Below are 27791 nucleotides of genomic sequence, written 5' to 3' on the forward strand. Positions count from 1 at the left end.
CATCAGCTTGGATGTAAAGTTTTTTGTGGTTACTTACTACAGTGAGTATTAGTACACATTCATTCCTGAGTGATCATTTAAGACTGATGAGTCAGCTTATTCAAAACAGACTTGAGAATAGTTGACTAGAAGATAACATGAAAATGGTGTCCTATTGGTACTGGAGTGATGTGGCTGAACAACCTTTTTGTGTGTGAAGTTTAATTATTCGGCACATATTGATGAGCAAAAATAAGTATCATTAAGTTAAATTTCATGATAACTAAACTGGGGACCTACCGAAAGCCTATTTTGAAAAATTTATAGCACAGCTATGCTCATTTATTTACACATTTGTGTATGGCTGCTTTTGTGCTACATGGCAGAGTTGAGTAGTTTTTTTAACAAACCTGGAAAGCGTAAAATACTTGTTTTCTGGCCTTTTACAGAAAAAAATTGTTGACCTCTGGAAAGAGTTTGTGTTGGAGTTGTTAGGCCACTATTTTATTTTCTAGAAGCAGTATGCTTGTTTTTTATTAAATAAGAAATAAGGACTTAATCTGTAATCAAAGTCTTCTAAAAAGATTGGGCTGGGGATGCAGCTCAGTGGTAGACTGATTGCTTAGCATGTTGTGAGGACTTGGGTTCAATCCCCAGTTCTGCTCCCCTAAAAAACTGTAACAGATTTCAGATTGGATTTAAAATAAGTTTAATATAGGTGATGAAATGCTACAAGATTAATTTTGTTTCTTGGTTAAAATATTTATAAGCCCCATATTTTGGCACAATTCATCAGTAGAAAATGAGAAAAACTTAACACCTGTACTCAGATTTGTTTGACCCTGTTACTTTCATGTTTAAATTTTAGAGGTTATTCTCCTGGCTATAAAAGTTGCGCTTGCACATAGGATTGTGGAAAAACAAATCAATTTGGTATTTATACTGTTTTGTTTACTTTAGTCCTCTTTTAAGATCCAATTAGGTGTATCTTGACTTTAATAAGCATTTTTCTGTTCATCAGGCACTTACTCTCTCTCAAATTAACCATCAAAAGATTTTTCTTGGTACAAATCCATTTGATAATTAGCATTTTCATGTTTTGCTTGATGGTTTTCCATACTGTGGTCTGGACTGGTTGCCCTCTAATTGTTTAGTAACTATTTGGGGCTTTGCTGTCATTCTCGTGTTCCCTTTGCCTTTCACTTTAGATTTTTTTCCTAGATTAAGTGCTTGTTTTGGTGCAACACAAATTCAGATAGCTTTGAAACCTTCCTGTTTATATATCCTAACTAGATAACTGGTATGACAGGATAGAGAATCAAAGGTTTGATATTACTTTTGAGTCTTGAGCTTACATGGTAAATATTTTTACTAATCACTACAGATTTTTTTTTTAAAATCACTAGTGTTCTTAAATTTCATGACTGTCTTGAGTTTATTTATCCATCGTGGGCACTCATTGGATCTTTAGTTCTATAAACTTGCTCTTCAGTTCTGGCATGTTAAGGAATTGATTAACCACCCCAGTCTTTTGTCCCTGGAATTCTTGTTATTGAGCATCTTTCTCCCTTCCATTTCACACTCTAATGAGCAACTTCTATGTTTTAATCTTTCAACCTTAAAAAATGTCAGTCATTTCTTGTACCCCTCCCATCTGTCAGTTTATCAGTGATACTTAATATTTAAGAGTTTACTCCAAGATGCTTTGTGTTTTCTGTTGCTTTGGCTTCTTCTAGTTAGGGATTTTTCTCAGATATTTGGTGATTTGAGGCTCACAGAAGTGGAGCACTTAAACTAATTGGATGTTTTGAACATTTGGTTGGAGGAGAGCTTGTGAACTCGGCAAGGTTTATTGCTCACTGAGCGATCTGCATTTATAGTGATTATTGAAGAACCCCTAGAAATATCCTTTGTTTTCTCTAGCTAGTCAGGCTCAACAGAGAAGTCTTCTATCCTGTCTGACGCCAGTATTCTGATCCTCGGGTTACAGGGGGAAGGCTGAGGGATCCCCATTTCATCACTGCTTACTCAGTCCAAAAAATGCGCTCTCACCTGGTTCTGAGATTAAATTTCTTGAGTATGGAGGAATCAGTTGTCTGGCAATACTGAGGATCATCAAGATTGTTAGATATTTAACCAACTCTGGTTATGCCTCTTTTACCTATATTTGTACTGGTACTTGGGCTGCCATTTATTGACCCCTGCTTGAATTCTGTTCCTTGTTTTCTGAGACATGTCTTCACTGCTGAGAATATTCAGCATTTATTCAGCATTTGTTAATAGGCTTTGCATGTTTTTAAATGTCTTTCCTGTAACCTTTTCTTTGAAATTGCTAGGTTTTAGTAGGTTTTCAGAAGGGTGTTTGAGTTTGGGGTGGTTGGTAAAAAGATTTAGGCAAACAGCAGCAGATAAATTAAAAGTATTAGCTCAGTATCTTTCTAGAATTTGGCCAACAACATTCACAAGTAGTTGGCTAGATGATTATAGAACCATCCTGTTATATTAATGAACTGTTATGTAGCTTTGATTTCAATTCTTGCTTGATCCACTTGAAACTACCAACTACATTTTCAGGTAATGAAGTTTTCAGGGACTGGTCCTGAATCAAATTTTGATCCCTTTTGGTTTACTAGGTATCTACTACGAGGTGAGTTCATTTCTCTTCCTGGGGTTCTGTGTCTTTTTATTCCTTTCTTAAACTTCAGTGTGTATTATAAGGTTGCAAGACTTAAACTATATTATTATTTTCCACGTTTTGATGGTAGTTTTTCATTGTACTTTGTGGTGCCTGAGTTCTAGTCCACTGTAGGTGGAACATCTGTTCAGGTGCCAGTTTACACTGAGATAGTCTCAACTACATTAAGATCCAGTTTTAGGCCTTTGCATCCTGTATATTAGAAATTCAGTTTATGTGCTTTTATTTTATTGCTTGGGTTTATTTTGGGGACTGCTTTGTTTGTTTAGGGTTTTAAGGTATTAGGAATTTTGTAAACAACAAGGACTAAATCCACCATCTACTACCGTATCTTTGTTGATCCTGATATGTATGAGTTTATTAGGTTTGAGGTTAGTTCAACTTGATACTGTTGAAATGCACAATCTCAGTGAAGAAAATTTATTTGGTCAGTGTGATAACTGAAGAATTACCCTAAATTATTCATTAAATGTGATTATTTTTAAACTACTTAAAAAAAAAAGTTGAGAACGTAATATCATTCATTACCAGTCACGTTTAAGCTATTGTGGTTTAGCATAGTCTTGAAGTTCCATGAGTAAAATGATCATAGCATGATAAATATCTCGTCGTGCAAACTTCATTTACCTCGCCTTTAATTCTCAGTTGCCTATAATCTGGTAAACTGGGGAAAGATTGATTATGATCTGGTTGGCATTTCAAAGAGGCCTGAAGGTCCTTTGTATTAGAGTTAATCAATTGTTATTGGTGTTGACTGGGATTGTTTTTACATATTCCAAGTTATCTTAGCTACCCTAATGTTAAGATGGGGAGAGTTAACAGTTTGTTTCATAAGCTTTTGAGTTTTTACTTTTACCTCCTGTAGAAAGACAAGGGCACACGTTTGATAGTTACACCAGTCAGCATTTTAATCATGGTCTAGCATGAACATCACCCAAGATTGTTAGCATTCTAATGAGTGTATCAGGTGGCTTACTGAGTGGTGCAAGAGAGGTGGTGGGTTGCTATAGCTTTGAGAACTTGGGTTAATTTTTGTTTTATTATTCTTTACAGGCAATGTACTTGCCTTCTCTGTATCTTCTGTATCTTGATTCTTTGTACCTTTGGTTTGTCACTGATCTTAGTCATCCATTGCATTACAAATGGGTAACCAGTAACTGAAATTGACTTGCTGTTGTCTTGAATTGAGCTGGTTATATGTTTGACTTTAGCACCCCTTTAAGATCTCGAGAATTTATGTGGTTATAGCAGCCTCTCATGGGTGGACTTAGGTAAAGAATGTGGAACCTGGTAGGCTATAATTTAGCGCAGATCCTGACTACTAAATGTTGGTGAGTTTTCACCAGTAAGTCCTGTAAAGGCTGAAAATTTGGGATGATGGATGTAACAAGGGAATGGGAAAAGGATTTTAACAAAATTACTGTACTATTTAAAAATGGTGAATTCTTCAGAGGAATTAGGTGTTCTTGTAACAGTCCAAATCTGTTAAAAGTCTTCATTTAAATAAGACAGATAGGCACTAATTCTTTAGTGATAATAGAGGTTATAGGTTTCTGTTTGGGGAAACAACTCCCTTGATGTTGGGAAGAGAATCTACTTCAAGGTTAATTTGTATATATCTTATTTTGTATCAGATAGCAGTATTCCTTTTGCATTCTAGAATTTGAGATCAAGATTATTCTGACCTTTTCAAAATTTCTCTTAGAAAAACAAGTGTTGGGACAGAACTTGGTAGGTTGGTTACTGCCAGTACCTAAATGTGACATTTAACATGTCATGGAAACTGCTTTGAATAAATACTTGAGACAAGGAATAATGTGATTGCTTTTTTTTTAATGGATGGCCTTGGATTCCACACCTTCATGTTTTTATAAAATACCAGTAGGAGACTAATGAAGTGGAACCTTAACTAAAAATTTTTTTTTTAATATGACTGATTTTATTACAGTGTAGTTAAGAGGTTGATTAAGGCAGTAAATTAAACTTTGAAATGCTCATAAATTTGTTGTAAATTGCCTCTACATTCATTGATAATATAAAGCATGCTACTACTAATCGATTAGTTTTATGTATTAAGACCTATCAGCATGTCTTTTTTCTTAGAACCTGGTTGACTTGATTTTAAATTACGTGATGTTTTCTGTACCATTTAGCATTTTCAAGACATACTCTTCCCAAGCAAATTCCACTGGAACCAGTGTTTCCATTTCTAGAAATATAGTCTTTATTTGAAGTTTACAGTGGGGTTTCATGGGGTTTTAATTTGCACTAAATTTTCTTTTATGAAAGATTACTTATGTTCAAATTATAATGTAGTAGTGCTTTTTGTCTTACGATTAAACTCTTACAGCACTCATGCATTTTTCGCATTGTCTTTTTTTAAACAAGCTTTCTCTTGGATGAATATCTTGAAATACATAGGTCTTAGTTTTAGTTGACAGGACAACTACCATAATATTGAAACATGACATAAGAATTTTAAAAGAGATCCTTTTAAGATTTAATTTATGTAAAATAAGTCAAAATGTGTTGCAAGTTGAAGATTCACTGAATTTGATATAAGAAAAAGAGCAATTCCTCTTGTCTCCAGAACATGCATGAGGTGGGATATTGAGAACAGGAAGATTTTGTATGGGGATGTTTAGTCTTTGGCTTTTGCTGGGTTTGCTGTCAAATGTAGTGAGACCACTCAAAGTGTTAGTATGTACTGTTTTCATTTGTTTACAAACCCTTTGGGAAATGGTAAATTAAGTTAGAAGTGTAATAGCAAAAATGTTTATGCTCAAAAGTCTTTTAACAGTATTGTTTTGACTATTCCATTTCATTTTGTGTGTTGACAATGTTTAACAGAATGTGGGTCACCTAGTGTTTGCCTGCCAAGAGAGGTCATCATTATATGTGGGGTCATGGTGCAGTGCCAAGCAGGTCTTCTGCTCCCCAACAAATGACCTCTTTGTGTTTGTAACCAGCTTGTGGTTTGCCTTTTTGTTCTACAAAAAACATCAGAGGCCAGAATTAAACAATGGGTTTCATAAATTCTAGTTTCTGCCATAATTCTACAATGAGATTTCTCTGAGAGACTTTTGATTGTATAATGGGGTAATACAGACTTTCCAAAGAAGTTTCAAATATCTTTTCAGATCTGTTAAAATGTATGGGACTTTCTATTTAGAAGATTTTTAAAATTTTTAAATAAATATAAAATAATTCAAATGAATGGTTCAGAAATCCGTTTGTTTCCAACTGTAAAATTTTATCTTCCTCAAGCATGGATATTAAATGATTGGCATGTTAAAATGCTTTGAGGTTGATAATTATTAAACCTTATTACAAAGTTTAACATACTTTGAAGCCCCATCCCATAGTGAAGCAGAGTTTTTAGGGTTTTGTAGCCCAAATATCCATATTATTAAGATCTCTAGCTGGTTCTGATGCTTCAAAGCTTCCACATTTGTTGCTATTTCTATATTCTATTACTGTATTTAAGTGAATATGGAAATCAAGAATATGAAAAGGTACTAGATATTAAATGCCTATATGAGATGGGTAGACAATATGAAGAGTAGTATGATGTGGCCAGGCTTATGGGGGTGGGGTATGTTAACTATGATGGTGCTTTTTCTCAAAGCTTGCCTGGGCACTCAGATGACTCCCTATTTTTGATTCTGTAGCTTTTCTGGGCTTTCCTGACTTAAAAAATCTTCAGAAGTTTTGAGAAATCCCATGCTTTTGGTGACTTGTTTGGAAATGACAAGAGGAGTCAAGGTAGGCTAACATGGTTCTAGGTTACAGGATAGCTGTGTTGACGTTTATAGAGAAAATATGGTAAAACAAGTAGGTTTTGTAAAGAAAGGAGGATGAATATATGGTTGAGGTTGGGAAGTGTGTGCATATTATCCAAATGGGAATATCCAGTGGAGATTTGGAAAATAGTTTGATATTCAGAAGAGAGGTTAGAACTGGAGAAGGCAATATAGGAGTGAAGGAAAGCATCCTGGAGAGGGGCGCTGCAGGCCCTGTGAATGAATGAATGATAGACTATCTATGCACCCCTATCAGCAAGCAGTGTTTATTTGTTGACCCACTTTCATCTCACTAAACCAGGGATTCAGGCAAGTTAAAACTTGTGCTTTGATTTTCTCATGTTTAAAGTGAAAATGAACCTATTTCAGTGTGGTTGAGAGGATTAAAAAATATCTGTACTTAACAGTTATTAGCACATCATAAATGTTAAAAATATCTATATGTTATTCACTGCCTTTACCTATTGACGTGAATTCATTTTCTAGTAAGATCCAAATTCAATCCTTTATAACCTGTGAAACCTTCCTGAAGTGACTCAAGCCTGTGTAGATCATATTCCTCAGATGATGATTCTTCCTCTGCCATGCAACCTGCCACAATGCTGCTGTTTTAACATGTGTATTTTTGTTGCACTTGCCTTTTAACTGGGATGTAAGCTTTCCTTAGGATTAGGGCCATGTCTTATATTTCTGTATAAAGATATTATTCTGTTTTTCAAACATTAGTTATTTTTATATATGTGGTAACTTAGAATAAATTCTAATTGTTAAGACTTGTGCAGAGTAGGGGCTCAACAATGTTTGCACAAGTGAATGAAAAATCGGACAGTCTTAGTATGTTTCTTTCATCTCTAGCACAAATAATAGGGGAAGACTGGTAAATGACTGCTTTTCTTATTTCAGGCAGCTCATAAATCTAAACTCTTTAAAATTTAAGATTGCATTTGAAAACAAATATTATAGGACCTCTTGCCTGGAACTAGGATGATAACTTTAAAATATGCTGCAAGTTGAAAAAGAACTTTAAAAAAGCTTACTATTAATTTAGGTGTGGCTTCCTAATATTTAAAATGATGAGGGGACAGATAAGGTTATCTTTGAAGTTCATGATTGTCTAGCAGTAATTATGGTAGTACTCAATCAGCATACAAATTATTTTTGTACATGATTATAAATTAGAGAAATGTTAAAATAAAAATAATGGCAGCAGGGAGGCTGGGGGCTCAGTGGTAGAGTGCCTGGCATGTACAAGTCCCTGGGTTCAGTCCCCTAGTACCAAAACATTATAATGCAAGTGAAATACATTAATTTCTTCATCCATACTACTATTCAAATTTTATCTTTTCCCTAAAAGAACCTACCAAACTGACAATAAGCAAAGCAGTACTGTTGTATCTGACCCACAACTAAGAGGTTAGACAGCATATTCTTAAGTTAAACATGAATTTTGTGGCTATATACCATAGTATTTAATAAAATTGCAGCTTTCTAGTTTTGTGACCTCGAATATGTCATCAACTTGGCTGTTTTCTCATGTACAAAGTAAAGATGGTAATATGAACTCATACCATTTATATGTTGGCCTTAGTGTCTTTATAAAACTCAGGATAACCCTCTCCCAAAGCACTTAGAACATTGTTATCAGAGTGGATATCCAACCACTTCCCTTTTCCTGTGAAAACTACAGAAACTGCATACAAAGTTTCTAACATTTCAAATCTCTTAAAAATATTTTGTAAATGGAAAATAATATGTGGGAGGAATAGGAAGCTTGGTGGCTATTTAAAATACTGATGTTTGATCATTGCCACAGTTAAAATGAGTTATCTTGCAGTCAGGGATCTCCTGTTCCTCATGAATCACTAAATGATTTTTAAAACTGACTTCAGACCTCATATTCCCACTTAGGAAATAGAACTCATCACACCTTATTTGTAATTGTAAAGTTATATATTATTAAAGCATGGTGATGTAAGGTTACTGAATGGGGGTATATTAAAAAAACAACAAAGGCTGTAGATTGGTAAGATAGATGGACAGGATTGAGAGAAAATGATATAGTTAACTAGTTTTTGAACCTTACACAAAGAAATGTTTCATCTAAAACAAAGGCTTGGATTTTCATTTCAAATAAATATGTAGAAGAGGTGAACATTTCTGGGCAGTCCTCATGTTTCTAGGGGTATTTTAAGGTCAAGATCATTTCTCTTCAGGTTGAGGGCGACAATTGTAGGTATTTATTAATGGTAGTAACTATGGCATGATTCTCACTCATGGCAATCTGGATGTACTGTGGTCAGTTTCTCAGTGAATCCTTAGTCTGTGATTCTGGTATTAATGCAGTCATTTTCCTGTTAGTAGTTAACATGAGAGTGATCACATACCAACAACTATTCAATAAGTATTAATACCATTTTACAGGTGAGGGAAAAGGGGTATAGGTTAACTTGTCCAAAGCCACATAGATGGTATGTGGCCGAGCTAAGAGTTGAACTTTGGCAGTGTGATTCTGTTTTTTTTTTTTTGGGGGGGGGGCGGGGGGTTGTCAGGAAATGGGAGGTTGGTACTGGATATTGAACCCAGGAGTACAGATCTCTACCTCTGAGCTGTATTCTCAGACCTTTTTCTTCTTTTCAGACAGGGTCTTGCTAAGATGTCCAGACTGGGTTCAGATTTGTGATCCTGCCTTAGCCTCCTGAGTAGCTGGGGTTACTGGCCTTCAACTTGAGAATTCTCCTGATTCAGTCTCTCAAATAGCTTGGATTACAAGTGTGCACCACTATGCCCAGCTGAAAATTTAATTAAGCCCCAATGTTCTTAATCTTTACAAAGGAAGAGATGCTGGAGAAGAAGTAGAATGGTGGCATTCATTTCAGAAATGAAAGAAGTACAGAGACAGTCAAGGGGCACCATAGGGACAAGGAAATACTACTACTTTCCTCCAATTCAAGTAGAGAAAGATTTTCCTAATTGTTGTAGGATTCTAATTTACATATAACAATTTATTGGTACCTGTTGGGATGGGGAGAAGTGTCAAGTTGGTATTACATTTGTACTTAAAAGAATGATGATAATTGAAAGGAGAATTGCCATGCTGGCAACTATAATCTTTTTGAAGTATTTCCACCATAGCCTCCTATGAATTTCTCTTGTGTTTTGGAATTCTTTGGCCTGAAATAAAGATAAACACAAATTTAATGTTTTATTTTCATTTCTACATTAATGGGCTCACTCTAATACTTAATGAGAGCTATCTGAAAGAACAGATTTAGTTTGGTTTTAACCAATTCCAAGAGAGTTATAACAGGACCCTGCAGCTTTTATAAAGTGATGTATCAAGATTCTAGGTGCTTGTATTTAGCTGTTACTTTCATTAACTTTATTGACTGATTTTGCAGAAATTCCTAATTCTTTCAGCTTCAGTTTCTTCATCTTTACTTCCTTCATGATTTTAAAGGCCCACCATTCCTTACAATCTATTTAAAATTGCTTCTCCAGTTCCATTCTAGACATCCTACTTCAATTTTTTACATTCTAGACAATAAGTAAAATTTACGTAGCATTACATAAGGACAGGTACTGTGCAGAAAACAAGTTTCATGGACGCAAGATTTTTGTCTGTTTGACTCACTGATATATTCCCAGCATGGGACAGTGCAGACATACAGCAGAAGTTCAATGAATAATTGTTAAATGAATGAATGAATCTATAAGATGGGAATGAGACAACCTACCATGCAGAATCACAGACTGAGGATTCACTGAGAAACTGACCAGAGTGTGTGTGTGTGTTACACAAACTGGGACTGACCCTAGGCATGTTCTACCTCTGAGCTACATTACCAGCCCTTTTAGTTTTCATCTTGAGGCAGGGTCTCACCAAGTTGCTGAGTTTGGCCTTCAACTTGAGATTCTCCTGATTCAGTCTCTCAAATAGCTTGGATTACAAGTGTGCACAACTATTTATGCCCAGCTGAAAATTTAGTTAAGGTATAAATGGGTTTTATATTCTTAAATAATCTGTTTTCCCTTTTTTAATGAATATATATTATGCATGTATATAGTTTGAGAAGTCAGAATTTGACTAATGATAGTTTATTACTCTACCCCCATCCATTCCTAAATCTGTTTCTCAGAAGTAACTACTTTGAGTTTTTATTTTGTTGCTGAATCCCTATTACTTAATATAGTAGTTCTCAACTGAGATGGTGCTCAATTTTGCCCTCCAGGAGATATTTGGCAATGTCTGCAGTCATTTTTTATTTCAGATTAGAGGGAGTGTAAACAGCATCTAGTGGAGAGAAGTGAGAATGCTGCTGAGAAAGTCCTACAATACACAGGACAATACCCCACCCAAAATGTTCTGAGGTTGAAAAATCCTGTCCTAGAAAGGTATCTGATATATAGTGGGGCTCTAAGGATTTGTTGAATGTATCTCATTTAACTGTTTATTTTCTCCCAGAGTTTGTTTTTTTCTGTGCATTTCTAGAAGGTATACACACACACACACACATATACATACATATACACATATTTTTTCATTGTTTCCGATGAAAGAAAAACATTTGGCTCTCTTAAAAATGTTTTGATTAGTGTATTCTAATTATATGTTAATGGTGGGGTTCATTGTGATATATATATGTGTATAATTTACTCCAATTCATTCTCTAGTACTTCCCCTTTCTATCCCTGCCTCCCTATTCACCATATTTATATTTGGCACTGGGGATTGAACCAGTAACTATACCACTGAGTTATATTCCCTGTCCTTTTTATTTTTAAATTTTAAGACAGCGTCTCACTAAGTTTCCAAGGCTGGCTTAGAACTTGTGATCCTATAGCCTCAGCCTCCTAAGTAGCTGGGATTACAGGCATGTGCCATTGTGCCTAGTTACACGTATAACTTTTTCACTCATACATTATAATTATATGTAGAAGTGAGATTCATGTGATATATTTATACATGCATATTGTATGATTTAGTAAATTTTGTCCCCCAATTCTTCCCATTTTTTTCCCTTCTTTCCCCCTTGATCCTCTACCACCCCTCTATTGATCTTCTATTATGTGAGATCCTCCTTTAAAAAAAAATTCTTCATTCTCTCTAGATTCCTCACATAGGGAAAACATTTGACTGTTGACTTTTTGAGTCTGCCTTACTATTTTTTAAAACATCTTCTTAGTTGTAGATGGACACAATATCTTTATTATATTTATTTATTATGTGGTGCTGGGGATCGAACCCAGTGTCTCTCGTATGTGAGGCAAGTGCTCTACCACTGAGCTACAATCCCAGCCCTGAGTCTGCCTTATTTTACTTAGCATCATTTTCTCCAGTTCCATCCATTTACCTGCAAATAATATAATTTCATTCTTTATGGCTGAGTAGAGCTCCTGTTTGTGTGTGTGTGTGTGTGTGTGTATACACACACATAATATGGTACCATTTTCTTTATCGTGTCATCTGTTGATGGACACCTAGGTTTCATAACTTGGCTGTTTGAATTGTGCTGCTATAAATATTGGAATGCATGTGTCACTATAGTGTGCTGATTTCGGTTCTTTTGAATAAATACCAAGGAGTGGACTATGTGGATCATATAGAGGTTCTACTCCTAGTTTTTTTTTCCTCATTCTTTTTTTCCCTTTTTATTAGTGCATCATTGTTATACATAATAGTGGGATTTATTGTTATTTGTAATACACTCAACATTATCAGTATAATTTGGTCAATTTCATTCCTCAGTACTTCCCCATTTCTAGTCTTTGAGGGAACTTCATACTGATTTTCATAGTGGTTGTACTAACTTATAATCCAAACAACAGTGTACAAGTATCATTTCTACCCAAATCCTCACCAGCATTTATTATTACTTATATTTTTAATGATTATCATTTTAACTGGGGTGAGATGAAATCTCAGTGTAGTTTTAAGAAAAGAAAATGTTAAGAAAAGAAAATGACGACATCAGAGTAATTCAAGAAAAATTGTGGGTGGGAGGAATACTGGGAATTGAATTCTGGGGACTCGAACACTAAGCCATATCCCTAGCCCATCTTTGTATTTTATTTAGAGAGAGGATCTCAATGAGTTGCTTAGTGCCTTGTTCTTGCTGAAGCTGGCTTTGAACTCATGATCCTCCTGCCTCTGCCTCCCAAGCTACTGGGATTAAAGATATGGGCCTCCACACCTGGCTTTTTTTCTCCTTTGGCTACCAGGAAGTGAACTTGGGCACTCTACCACTGACCTACATCCCCAGCCCTATTTTGTATTGTATTTAGAGACAGAGTCAGTCTCTGAGTTGCTTAGCACCTCGACATTGCTGAGGCTGTCTTTGAACTTCAGATCCTCCTGCCTCAGCATCCTGAGCTGCTGAGATTACAGGTGTGCACCGTGGCACCCAGCTTTATTTTTGTATCCATAATTAAAATATTATTTTAATATTATTTTTATTATTATTTTAATTTATTGTTTATTAGTTTTTAACATACTCACCATTAATTCATTCCCAAATGCTCCAAAGGAGTGAAATATATCCCTCGTCTGCTCATTCCTGTGTTGGATCCTTTTGCTTTATCTTGAGGAAGTCCCTAACAGAGCCTTCTGACCTTATGTAATCTGGTTTTGCTGGGCTCCAGATTTCTTATATAGTTTTAATCTTGGAATATTGCTTTTCCAATATCCTAGGATAATCCTTCTCTGTGTTGAGTCTTTTTGTTTTTTCAATCTTACATATTTTGCTTTCTTATTCCTCTTATTGGTGGAAAATATCTTCCAAAAACTTCCTTAAACTGGTGAGTGGAAGGTATGTTTCTGAGAATTTACATACCTACAAATGTCTTTATTCTACCTTTATTCTGAATTGGTAGTTTGGGTATAGAAATTTAGTTTGAAAAATAATTTCCAGTGGAATTTTAAAAGAAGTTTTCCATTTTTCTTTAGTTTTCAGTATTGCTATTGAGAAATCTGATGCCATTCTAACTGCTGTTTTTGCTTTGCCTCATCTCTGAAAGCCATTAGAATCACTTTTTTCCTTTTTAATACTGTATTATTTCAAGATAACATGTCTAGCTATGATCTTGACTTTTGTTCACAGAATCTAGACATTCATATTACTTAGGTCTAGAAATTTTTCTTGTATTACTCTGATGTCTTCATTTTCTTAAAATTTCTGTTATTCATGTTATATTTCTTAGATTGATTCTCTGACTTCATCATCTTTCTCTTTAAGAAAGATCTACTTTCTAAGAGAATATCTCAATTATATTACAGTAATTATATATTGAATTTTGCATTTTTAGTACTATTTTAATTTCCAATTTTTTTTTTTTTTTTTTTTTTTGGTACTAGGGATTGAACTTTGGGGCACTCAACCACTGAGCCTATTTTGAGAGTCTCACTAAGTTGCTTAGTGCCTCACTGTTGCTGAGGCTGTCTTTGAACTTGAGATCTTCCTGCCTCAGCCTCTTGAGCTGCTGGGATTAGAAGCATGCACCACTGTGCCTGGCTTTAAAACTCTTTTTTATGAGTATTTTTATATAGCTTTATGTTGGCATTTCAGGAATATACTATCTTCTATTATTTCTTTCAAAATGTTAGAGAATTTTTTAAATGATGCTTCCTTTTGTTCCTGTATTATCTATTTTGTTTAGTTCTCCCCCACCCATTTCTTTTGGTCTTATTATTATTATTATTATTATTGTTATTAAGACTTTCCACAAATAACTCATGACTTGTTGATTTACCAAACACTGACTGGGAGCTCCTTGTGAATAAGGTCTGACATTGGTGGACTTCACTGTAGAAATCTGGTATGGACCTGCCCATTTAATTGGGGATATCCATTGATCTTTTTTCTTGGCTTAGTCTCCTGCATGAATGAAACAGAGTGGGGGAGAGGTTCATGAGTAATCACTGGATTCTTAGTCCATCTGATTTTAATATGCTGATCACTCTGTTCTAAACGGCACCTGATGTCTGAGTTCAGAACTTCTTTTTTTTTTTTTAGTTGTAGATGGACATAATGCTTTATTTTATTTTATTTATGTAATTTTATGTGGTGCTGAGTGAGCACAGTGAGCACAGTGCCTCACATGTGCTAGGCAAGTGCTCTACCACTGAGCTATAGCCCCAGTGAAAGCATCCAGATACAAAAGATCACATATGATTCAATTTGTATGAAAAATCCTCAATTGGTGAATCTATACAGACTGAAAGCAGATTACTGACTGCCAGAGCTGGGAGTTTCTGAGGGATGTGGAGGTTCCTTATTTTGGGATGATGAAAATATTTTGGAGTTAGGTAGAGGTGATGGGTGTATAACATTGTAAATGTACTAATTGTCACTCAATTGTGTACTCCAAAATGTTAATTTTATTAAGTTTTGTGAATTTTAACTCCATTCAAAAAAAGATTCTGCCCTGTAGTAAGATTAGATTATATAGCCTTCCTCTTTAAACCTAGTGGCCTCAAAGATTAGGAGAAAATAAAACTAACAATAGACCAATAGACACAAGAGAGACCCCCCCAAAAAAAAAAAATGAGAGAGACTGCATATAGCATTTTTGTACATAGTTTTTCTTTGGGGTGGGCGTTTACATTTTGGTACTGGGGATTGAACTCAAGGGTGCTATACCACTAAGCTGTACCCCCTAGCTCTTTTCATTTTTTTCAGACAAGGTCTAAATCGCCCAGGCTGGCCTTGAACTTACAATCCTCCTGACTCAGCCTCCCAGATTGCTAGAAATACAAATGTATACCACTGTGCCCAATTCCAAACTAGTTTTCAAAATATTTTCTAATAGAGAAGTTCAAAGGTATACAAAAGTTGATAGAATGATGTAATGAGAAATATAATGTTGTACCTGAAAGATGTAATAAGACATTGTACTGATCACAAACTATTGTTCTTAGGCACCCATGCTTGATCATGCAATCTTAATTAAATAACCAAATCTCTGAGAAATCTTCTAGTTTTGCCTTCCCAAGATCAAACCCTAAACTCAGAAAAAAAGGAAACATTTTGGATTTAAATAAATTCTAAAAATAAATAAATGTGTATTTACATGCAAAAATAAAGAATGATGTAATGAACATCTATATACCCTATATAGTCAACATTCAGTTTTAGCAATTATCAATTGATGACCAGTTTATTAAATTTATACTTTGCTTCTCAGTTATTCTGAATAAATTAAGTCATTGTTATACCCACATGCCGGACATATAATTTCAATAATAAACATTTTAGTTCAAATCTCTAATAAATAATGTCTTTCTAAAAAACATAGCCACAATACCATTATCATGCCTAAAAATTAATTCCTGAATGTCATCTACTATCCAGAATTCCAATATCTAGTTATTTTAAAAAATTATAATTTTTCATTTTTAGTTTATTTGAATTAAAATCTAAATATGAATCACATTCAATTGATATAACTTTTAAGTCCATTTGTTTATAAGTTCCCTCTCTTTTTTTCCCTTGCAATTTATTTGTTGACTATTCTGTTTCATAATGTAAAAAAATCCTTCTTTTACAGATATAACCACCTCCTAATTAATTTGGTTTTTATTTTTAAATTGTTTTATAATTAATCTTTTAGTTGCATTCTAAGAATTTTTTCTACATTTTTTATTTGTACATTGTAATTGTACATAATGATGGGATTTGTTGTTACATATTTGTACATGCACACAATATAATTATATGAGTTGGCCAATAACACTCCTACCACTTACTCCCTCCCTTCACCTCCTCCCACTCCCTGGCTAAGAATTTTTCTTATAAAACCAAAGATTTGTGACAGGATTATTTCATAGCAATTTGTCTTAAAGGCAGCAATCTTATGACCTGGAGCACTGTTTGAACATCAACACAGATGTGAATCACTTACAGTTGTTTGGGGATCATCTGTTCTATTGAAGGAGATATTCAATCTTTCGTCTCTTTCCAAAATTACATCAATACTTTGCATCATAACATTTTTTACATCAGTGACTTGACTCTTGATAGTGGGAATTGTGCTGTCATCTTGATTTTTATTGTATATCATCTATATAGAAGTGAAATATAACACAAATTTTATTTATTTTTTAATTTATTTTTTTAGTTGTCAATGGATCTTTATTTATTTGGATGTGGTGCTGAGAATTGAACTCAGTGTCTCATACATGCTAGGCAAGTGCTCTACCACTGAGCCACAGCCCCAGCCTACAAATTTTATTTTGAAAAATAAAATCCATTATATTATACAAATTGAAACAAAAGTGTCAAAGGCATATCTCACTGTGTAAGGAATCAACTAAACTCAAATTTTCTTTTAGTCTCAAAAAAAAGTTCAGGAAGTACATTAATGTATTCAATCAGCAGAGGGTTTATTTAATTATTTATTTTCAAAAATAGACTTTAATACAGAGTGGTATATTTGTTACAGCTGATAACCCTACATTGACACATTACCACCTAGAGTTCCAGTTTATATTAGGTTAATTCTTGGTATTGTACTTCATGTGGGTTTAAACAAATGTACAATGGCAGGTATCCACTATTACAGAATCATACAGAATAGTTTCACTGCCCATAAGATCCTTGTACCTTTTTCTTCATATAGCCCTGACTACCACTGATGTTTTTATTATCTTCAGAGTTTGCTTTTTCAAGAATGTCATATAAAAGTTTTTGTTTTTCAACTAGGGTCTTGATATGTTATCTAGGCTATTTCCAAACTCATGAGCTCAAACAATCCTCTTGGTTTGGTCTCCTGAGAAACTGGGGCAATAAGTGTGTATTACTGTACCCAGCTAAAAAACTAATCCCTCTCCTCCCCTGAACACCCCCCCCATCTACTTACCTACCCTACCTTCCATCCTTACCCCCTCCCCTCCTTAATTTCCTTTTTCTTTTTTTCCAGTGCTGGGGATTGAATCTAGGACCCCAAGCATGCTAGGCCACCACTTGACCACTGAGCTACATATAATTTGAGTAACAGAGCTCATTATTTGAACACAGTCTGTAGCCTTTTCAGATTGGTTTCTTTCACTTACTAATACACATTTAAGTTTCCTCCAAGTCTTTTTGTGGCTGTATAGCTCATTTATTTTTAGCAACAATAATATTCCACTGTTTGGATGCATCACTATTTTTTAAATATTCACTTTTAGTTGTAGTTGAACACAATATCTTTATTTATTTTTATTTATTTTTGTGTGGTGCTGAGGATCAAACCCAACCCAGGGCCTCATGTTCTAGGCAAATGCTCTACCACTGAGCCACAACCCCAGCCCTGGATGCATCACTGTTTATCCATTCACCTACCAAAGGACATCTTGGTTGCTTCCAAGTTTTGATAATTATAAAGCTGTTGTAAGTATCCATATGTAGGTTTTTGTGTGGACATGTTTTCAACTCATTTGGGCAAATATCAAGGAATATGTTTAGGTTTTTTTATTTTGTTTTGTTTTTGGTACTGGGGATTGAACCCAGGGGGCACTTAACCACATCCCCAGCCCTATTTTATTTTAGGGTTTCTCTAAGTTGTTTAGGACCTTGTTAAATTGCTGAAGCTATTTGTATCTAAAGGTAAAAGACTGACCCAGGACACCTTTAATTAAAGAAGGACAAAGTTGAAAGGCTAACATTACCTGACTTTAAATTTTACTATAAATCTACAACAATCAAAACAGTATGGCATTGGTGGGAATTGAATTGTGATCCACTTGCCTCAACCTCAAAATTCACTGGATACAGGTGTGTGCTACTGCACTGGGATGTATGTTTAGTTTTTTAAGAAACTAATGTATTCCAAATTAGCTGTACCATTTTTGCACTCCCACCAGCAATGGACAAGAGCTACTGTAGTTCCACATCCTTGTCAGCATTTGGTATTGTCAGTGTTTTGGATTTTGGCAATTTTAATAGTTGTGTTATGGTATTTCATTGTTGTTTCAATTTACCGTTCCCCAATGATATATGGTATTGAGTATCTTTTCTTATGCCATTTACAATCTTTATCTTTTTTGGTGAATATCTGTTGAGATCTTTTTTTCTTTCTCTTTTTTTCCTCCCTCTTTTTTTTTTCTTCTATGGATTAAATCCAGGAATGTTCTATATCCTTAGTCCTTTTAAAAATTTTTAAATTTTGTGTTAGTCTAAGTTGCCCAGGATGTCCTTGGACTTGCAATCCTCATCTTTTGAATCAGCTGGAATTAAAGGTATATACCACCATACCTAGCTTACCTATTTCTTAGTTGGGTTGTTATTGTTGAGTTTTAACAGTTCTTCATATATTTTAGATACCAGTGCTTTATCAGATTTGTCTCTTGCAAATATTTTTTTCTAGTCTAGCTTGTCCTCTCATTCCATTGAGAGTATATATCAAAGATTCTTTTAATTTTTAAGTTTTTTTTAATGTAGTCCAGCTTATAATTTTTTAAAATTAATTATGCCTTGGTGTTCTATTAAGTTATTGTTATACCCAAGACCATCTAGGTTTTCTCCTGTGGTATCCTCTAGGAGTTTCATAGTTCTGTATTTTATGTTTAGGTCTGTGATCCATTTTGAGTGAAGGGCATAAGATCTATCTTGACTCATTATTTGGAATGTGGATGTCTAGTAGTTCCAACACCATTTGTTGAGATAGTAGTTTTTCTCCACTGTATTGCCCTTGCTCCTTTATCAAAGTTCTACTGACCATATTTATATGGGTCTATTTTGGGGCATTCTATTTGGTCCCATTGGTCTATTTGTTCTATCACCAATGCCATACTGTTTTGATTGTTGTAGATTTATAGTAAATTTTGAAGTCAGGTAATGTTAGCCTTTCAAATTTGTCCTTCTTTAATTAAAGCTGTTCTGGGTCAGTCTTTTGCCTTTAGCTACAAATTTTAGAACCAATTTCTCAACACCCACACAATATCTTTCTGGGACTGGGATTGTGATTACACTACATTTATAGATCAAGTGGGAAGAACTTGATTCATTTTGAGTCACACTATCCATGAACAATGTATATCCTTCCATTTATTTAGTTTTTCATTGATTTCTTTCATTGGTATTGTTATGGTTTTGCTATGGGGTGACCCCCAAAAGCTCATGTGTAAGACAATGTAAGAAAGTTTAGAGGTGAAATGATTGGGTTAGAATAGTTTTTTTACCTAATAGGTGCATTAATCCCCTAATAAGAATTAACTGGGTGGTAATTGTAGGCAGGTAACATGTGTCCAGAGGAGGTGGGTCATTGGGAGCATGCCTTTGGGATACATATTTTATCCCTGGATATTGAAGCTGGCTGATGTGCTCTCTTCCACTCTCCCTCTCCCTCCCCTCCCCCCTCTTTCTCTCTTTCATTCCTGATTTCATATTTTGAGCTGTGATCTGCCACAGTTTTCTGACATCATGTTCTGCCTCACCCTGTGTCCACAGCAATAGAATTGGCCATCTATGGACTAACACCTCTGAAATTGTGACCACCCCCCCCCAAATAAACTTTCTTTCCTCTAATTGTTCTTATCAAATCTTTTGGTCACAGCAGTAAAACAGTTGACTAAAACAAGTATTTTGTAGTTTTTCTTCAAAAGATCTTACACTTTTATTTCTAGATTTATATCTAAGCATTACACTTTGGAGGATTGATAATGTAAGTAGCATTATGTTTTTAACTTTAAATTCCACTTATTCATTGCTGGTACATAGAAGACAACTGCCTTCTTTATTCTGTAACATTGTTATAATTGCTTATTAGTTCCAGGAGTTTTTTGACCAATTCTCTTGGATTTCCTACATTGACAATCATGTCATCTACAAAGACAGTTTCATTTCTTTCTTTCAAACAGTATACCTTTTATTTCCTTTTCTTCATCTTGTTTCATTAGCTAGGATTTTTGGTATTAATCCTTGGGTTTGATTCACAACACCATAAATAAACAAACAAACATATTTAGATTCAAGAAGTACCAGAGTTTAAAACTTCACCCACTGTATGAATAAACCCAGTTTTCTTTATTTCAAAAGTATGTATAAACTTACATTATATACATTACGGACACACACACAAAAATATTCTGGAATATTATGTACCAAATTTTTAAGAGGTTTTAATTCAGATTATAGAGATTTGTATTTCTTTAACATACTTTTATGTTATCTAACATTATTAATAGCTACTACTTTTGCAAAAGAAAATGATATTCAAACTCTCTGCTCAGGGCTGAAACTATAGCTCAGTGGTAGAGCACTTGCTTAGCATGTCCAAGGGTCAGGTTTGATCCCTGGCACTGCAAAAATAAAAATAAATCAACATAAACAAAACAAAATCAAACCCTGTTCTAGGAAAATGATCTTATCCACTTTAAACACACCTATGATCTTCTTGGTCAGTGAGCCATGTGTATTTCGATTTCTGTTCTATGAGGGGCTTACCATTTAGATGTAAAAAAGGGAGGGTTCTGAATTGAATTATGTATCACCCCAAACTACACTGAAGTTCTAACTGTGGACACTGATGAATTTGACATTATTTGGAAATAGTATCTTTGTATATACAAGCAAATCAAGACAAATAGCTAATACTTGGTTTTCTTTTAGTTCCTTTTCAATAGTTTATTGTAATATAAGAGAAATATCTAAACTCTGTTAAGATAAAGTATTCATCATCTATTCAATGACACTTGGTACATCTATACACATTTTCACATTTAAAAACTACATTTTGGGGCCTGTGTACATTTTATTAATTATAAGAAATTTAATGTTTCATAAAAATTTCTATAATTTAAAGCTTGCCAACTTTGTTTACAAATGTAAAATAGAAATTTATTTGATTTACATGTGTTAATTGCTTAAAATATGTTTAATTTTTTAACATTTTCACATGGTAGCTAGTTTTTAGGCAGCCATGCTAATAATATATTTTGCTTCTGTTTAATATGCAGAATTCCTCAAAATAAAATATATGAATTTCATTATGAAAGCATATAACCTTGGTTATTTTGACTAGCATTCTGTTGAACATACTGCATGATGATCCCCAATGAGTCACATCCCTATATAATCCCTTATTCTTGAATGTGACTTGCTTCTAACCAATAGGAACAAAGGTCACCCCTGTGATTATGTCACGTATATGAAACTTGTTAGACTGGAGTGAGAGCTTCCTCTGCTGGCCTTGAAGAAGCAAGCAGCCATGTTGAGAAAGCAGCCATGGGAATAAACTGCCATCAGTCTCTAGGACATGAGAGTATCCTCTAGCCACCAGCTGGCAGAAATCTCTATCCTTATAGGGCCATAGATCTTGACAACTTGAGCAAGCTTGGAAGCCAGTTCTTCCCCAGAGCTTCCAGATAAGAACACAGACTGACACACTGACTGTAGTATTATGAGACCCTCATCAGAGAACTCAGTTAAGTCTACCCGATTCCTTATCCATGGAAATCTGAGATAATAAATGGCTTTTGTGTTAGTCTTCTAAGTTTGTTATATACAAATAGGGAACTAATAGAAGTATACTTAAAATATTTTTATTCACATATCAAAGTGGAGGAAATAGTTTAATGAATCCCTATGTACTCATCACCTAGCTTCAGCAATTATGCATAGTCGATCTTGTTTCATCTAACTGCTACCCCTTACCCAAATATATTATTTTACAGCCAATCTCAGACTTTCTACCATTTTAATCTGGAAATGCTTCAATTTAAATTTCTGAAAGATATGGTTCATTTTTTTTCTTAAAAACAGAACCATAAATAGCATTATCATTTCTAAAATGTTTCTTTTTTAAGTTTTTTTTAGAGAGAGAGAGAATTTTTTAATATTTATTTTTTAGTTTTCGGTGGACACAACATCTTTGTTTGTATGTGGTGCTGAGGATCCAACCAGACCGCACGCACGCCAGGCGAGCACGCTACCGCTTGAGCCACATCCCCAGCCCCCTAAAAATGTTTCTTAATATCATTAAATATCTAGCTTGTATATGAATGTTTTTTTGGTCCTGGGGATTGAACCTTCATGTGGTAGGCAAGTGCTCTACCACTGAGCTCTACCCCTGGCTCATACATAAATGTATCAAAAACAAGTCATTTTTTATAGTCCTTTTGTTGAATAAGGCACAAAACGTACATTTGATTGAAATTTCTCTTAAGTCTCTTTTAGGGGCTGGGGATGTGGCTCAAGCGGTAGCGCGCTCGCCTGGCATGTGTGCGGCTCGGGTTGGATCCTCAGCACCACATACAAAACAAAGATGTTGTGTCGGCCGAAAACTAAAAAATAAATATTAAAAAATTCTCTCTCTCTCTCTCTCTCTCTCTCTCTCTCTCTCTCTCAAAAAAAAAAAAAGTCTCTTTTAATCCATGGATTTTCCTTTCTTTTCCCCTTGAAATTGCTTGCCATGGACTTTCTTGGTAAGAGAATTTCAGTCCTGCTATATACTACTCATTGTGTGACATCAGAAAATACATCACTATCTCTTATTTTAAGGCTAGAAAACAGTGGATTTTGGCATGTGGAGTCTTTTTCATCCATTATGAAGTTCCTCAGAAGCTTTTCACTGATTTTTGGTTGGTTATTAATATTGTCTAGGTCTATCATTTTATTAGGAATTGCAAAATAATATTTTATCACTTCATCATTTACTCGCTGGGATACTTGCATAAAGAAAAATACTTCTCCCCATCAACTGTTTTTTTTAAATTTTATTTTAGTTGTAGATAGACACAATACCATTTATTTATTTAATGTTGAGGATCAAACTCAATGCCTGACACATGCTAGTCAAGCAGTCTACAACTGAGGCACAACACCCTCAACTTTTTTTTTTTAAGAACAGTTCATATAGTCAAGAATAAGTGTTTGACCCTTTCCTTTATGTTTTTAGAGTAATGGGGTATATTTAGAGTATTTTCCAAAATGCTAGTGAGGGATTTTCTCCCTTTGATAGTATCTAGGAACTGATCAAATTTAACATATTCAATGTGTTACAATCCACTGAATTTAGGTTTTTCCTTCCTTCCTTCCTTCCTTCCTTCCTTCCTTCCTTCCTTCCTTCCTTCCTTCCTTCCTTCCTCCCTCCCTCCCTCCCTCCCATTCTTCCTTTCTTCTTTGATGGTACTGGGAATTGAACCTGGGGTACTGTACCATCAAGCTACATCCCAATCCTTTTTATTTTCTATTTAGAGACAGGGTCTTGCTACCTTGCCCAGGCTGGCCTCAAATTTTCAAATTTCCTGCCTCATCATAGGACCCATTAACAGGGATTAGAGGCATGCACCACAATGCCCAGCTCATTTAATATTGCTTTTGATGCTTGAAATATTTCATCATTAGCAGTAAGTAGTCTTTTCAAGTTGGTTCCTATCTTTTGACCCGAGCGTCTTTGTGGTAGGTATGACAAAATGTTTCTGGCTTAAATTTTCTGCCCCATATCTGTAATTGATCCTGATTTCTTTTAGTGGAAAATGGTATTTACAGACTAGAACATAAATACTTGGGTGGCTCATGAACATTGGTTTAGTCTTTGCTTTTAGCCTTTTTCAGTGTATAGGTAAGGAACTTAAAAAGAAAAAAAATTTTTTTTAACTTGAGATTAGGTTTTACTTAACTTATTTTACATTTGTAAATCTTCCTTCTGAGATTCTTGATTCTTAACTCAGTTATTCAAAGTAATATATCTATATCTATATAAACTAAATTCAGAATAGCAATGCCAATATTATTACTAGAATGTGACTATTGAAAATAAATAAGTAAATTTGCTCATGTATTTTAAATATTTTTTAAGTTGTCAATGGATTTTATATTTTATTTATTTATATGTGGTGCTGAGGATCAAACGTAGAGCCTCACACATGCCAGACAAGCACTCTACCACTGAGTCATAACCCCAGCCCCATTAAATTTATTTTTAGTTTTTTTTTTCATTAAGGTATAATTCCACTAGAAATATACAAATTACTGTCTTTTAGAGTCATTTGAAATAAATTTTTACTATCTTATAAGCCTTTAATCAACATAGTTTTTTTTTCATTTTGCTTTAAGTTTTAAAAATTATTTAAAAATTAACAAATGTTTACAATAACATATATACACATATATATATGCACTCATACACATATATACATGAAATTTACCATTTTAACAATTTTTAAGTGTATAGTTATGTAGCATTAGTACATTTATTATTATTATTATTATTATTATTATTATTATTATTACTGGGGATTGAACTCAGGGGCATTTGACCACTGAGCCACATCCCTAGCCCTATTTTGTATTTTATTTAGAGACAGAGTCTCACTGAATTGCTTAGCACCTTGCTTTTGCTGAGGCTGGCTTTGTAACTCACAATCCTCCTGCCTCAGCCTCCAAAGCCACTGGGATTACAGGAGTGCATCACAGTGCACAGCTACATTTACATTATTATGCAACTATCATCACCATCCATCTGCTGAACTTTTCGTCTTCTCAAAATTAATTTCTATACACATCAGACATTGACTGCTGTTCCTACTCTTTCCATCCCCACACACCATTCTACCTTCTCCCAAGAATTTGACTACTCTCAGTACTTCAATAAGTGGAAGTATAGAGTATTTGTCCTTTTGTGACTTCTTATCAGTAAGGGTTATTTTTTATATTTTAACTTAATAGTTTTTCATAATTATATAAACATTTACCTGACACCAAAGTCAGATTTAAAATACAAGTTTCATAGGCCTGGATTCTACTTTTGTCACTTTAATCCTTTTTTTTTTCTCGTTGCCACATGGTAACCACTTAAGTGTGTTTGGTACATCCTTCCCCTTCCCTTTTATTTTTAAACAGTAAGTAAGGAAATATATATTTTTATTTATTCCCTCTTTCACATATAAGCATGGTAAATACATAATAGTATATAAATACATACTTTTTCTCGCTTTATTAACTTTACCATAATATCATTCATTATCATTATATATAATTCTTATTCTTTTTTACTGATCTTAAAACTCATTTGTTAGCTATAATAGTAATGATATTTAGGAGTACAATTTGAAGTACATACCATATAGTTTCCTAGTACTTGTTGAAAATCTGCAGCAACTGCATTTGAAGGAGAAAAATAGTCTTGTGACATCAAAGGATTTCTTAGTAAAGTTTCACTAACCTGGGGAAATTAATGGAAATATGTAACTATAGATAATTTTAACTAGAGAATTAAGAGAGCAAACATTCATTTGAAGAAAAGCCTAGCAGAAACTAGAAACTAAGAGACCCAAACATTTCTGGCTTTTTTGAGGCAGGGCATCCTTTTCTACTTTAAGATGCAGTATTTATGAAAACTTAGTTTACCCCAGGATTATCCTGTGCTGTACCGACTAGAAACTCATTCAGTACAACTGCAGAGGTTGCCTTCCTTCTTCAGCAGATTTGAGGACTGGAGGGAAAGAGCAGACATTTAGCTGTGGCAGATAAAAAAAGCTGGGGGCCCATGATACTTCCTAAATAGCACTGTAACTTTCCCCTTTTACCCCTACCTTCAAAATCTACTCAACAGTAAGAATGATAACTATACTGTGACTTTCTATCAAACCCTGGTTCCCGGACATTTCAAAAATCTAAAAAAAAAAGTCAAAAAATGTATTTAATGTTGCTTTTCTCAGAGGCAGTGGTAAAAATTATGTGGTTAGCAATTTTGTGTCACCTGGTTTTGGAAAGGTGGTAGAGTGGAATGTTTTGTCATTATGGAGAGATAATTAAAAAAATATGCTATATTCATTTAAATGGCTAACAGTGTTCAGCAGCTGGAATTTAGCAATTATGTAGGCATAACTGAAGAATAAATTACAATATTTAGCCCTTATAATCTTTTACTTTACAATATGGTTACAGTTTGAGCTGGGTCAATACAAGTTAGTACATTGACCCAGCTCAATAAACGCATGATACATGAACCCGACTAGAGAATAACTATTAGTAACTATAGGAAAGCTGAGTTTTCTGTTAATATCTTTAAAAACAATTTTTTTTAGTTTTTTAGATGTAGATAGACGCAATATCTTTTTCTTTCTTTCTTTTTTTTGGAGGGGGGTGCTAGGTATTGATCCCAGGGGATTAAACCCTTTGTGCATATGTTTTGTGCAAACGAGGCAAGCACTCTACACCAACTGAGCTATATCCTCACAATACCTTTATTTTACTTATTTAATTTTTATATGGTGCTGAGGATTGAACCCAGTGCCTCACATGTGCTAGGCAAGCATTCCACCACTGAACCACAACCCCATCCCCATCAGTGTCTTTTATTAAAATATTTGTTCTAGCTAGGCACAGTGATGTACACCTGTAATCCCAGCAGCTTGGGAGACTGAGGCAGAAGGACCTCAAATTCAAAGCCAGTCTCAGCAATGGTAAGGCACTAAGCAACTCAGCAAGTCTTTGTCTCTAAAGAAAATACAAAATAGGGCTGGGGATGTGGCTCAGTGGTTAAGTACCCCTGAGTTCAATCCCTGGTTCTGCCCCCCAATCTATAAATAAAAATATATAAATATATATTTTGAATTATATATTTGTAAATAAAATTAAAGTCTATTATTATTTATTATTATTATTTACTTATTTAGTGGTACTGGGGATCAAACCCAGGATCTTGCACATGCCAGGCAAGTACTCCAGCTCTAGCATTTGGCAACATCCCCAGCCCATATCATTTACTTTTTTTTTTTTTTAATATTTTTTAGTTGACAATGGACCTTTATTTTATTTATTTTTATGTGGTGCTGAGAATCAAACCCAGTGCCTTACACATGCTAGGCAAGTGCTCTTTCTCTGAGATATAACCCCAGCCCAGTATCATTTACTTTTAAACATAAGAAACAAACATAAAAATTACTCTGATGATGGTTGAGTTCTAGTCTGTCTCTAGATTACCTTTCCTGAAATCTCCTTCTTTTGATTGGGGATCAAACTTGGGGTGATAGGAACAACAGGTGATACCTCTTGAAGTTAATTAGTCTTTCAGAAATTTATAAGATCTCCTGTATCTATATAAGCATGTAAAAGAAGTACTCTATCTACCATAATTTATATTTGCTAGAAATTCTCAGTTAAAACTTTCCCTAGAGATAATATGTCTGGATTTTAAAATTATATATATTTAAAATTTATATATGTTTTACATAAATATATTTAAATATATTTCTAATATATATTTATAAACATGTTTACCTTAAATATGTTATATATAATATGTACATTAATATGTTTATATATTTAAAAATATATACACATATTTTTATTATATTTATGTTGTATATTATATATTTATTATAAGTGTATATT

General features: G+C 34.2%; 1 protein-coding gene across 1 annotated transcript in view; it reads right to left on the reverse strand.

Annotated features, from left to right (window-relative positions):
- Positions 1-9510: 9510 nt before the first annotated feature.
- Positions 9511-27791, reverse strand: part of LOC144257247 (uncharacterized) — a 28310-nt gene continuing 10029 nt past the window's right edge. The window contains exons 4-6 of the mRNA XM_077803375.1: positions 25516-25617; positions 16375-16533; positions 9511-9648 (exon numbers count right to left, since the gene is read on the reverse strand). Of these exons, the coding sequence (XP_077659501.1) occupies positions 9511-9648; positions 16375-16533; positions 25516-25617 (399 nt within the window). The remainder of the gene's footprint in view (positions 9649-16374; positions 16534-25515; positions 25618-27791) is intronic.

Source organism: Urocitellus parryii, chromosome 10, assembly GCF_045843805.1.
Source record: "Urocitellus parryii isolate mUroPar1 chromosome 10, mUroPar1.hap1, whole genome shotgun sequence".
In the NCBI taxonomy this organism is placed as follows: domain Eukaryota; kingdom Metazoa; phylum Chordata; class Mammalia; order Rodentia; family Sciuridae; genus Urocitellus; species Urocitellus parryii.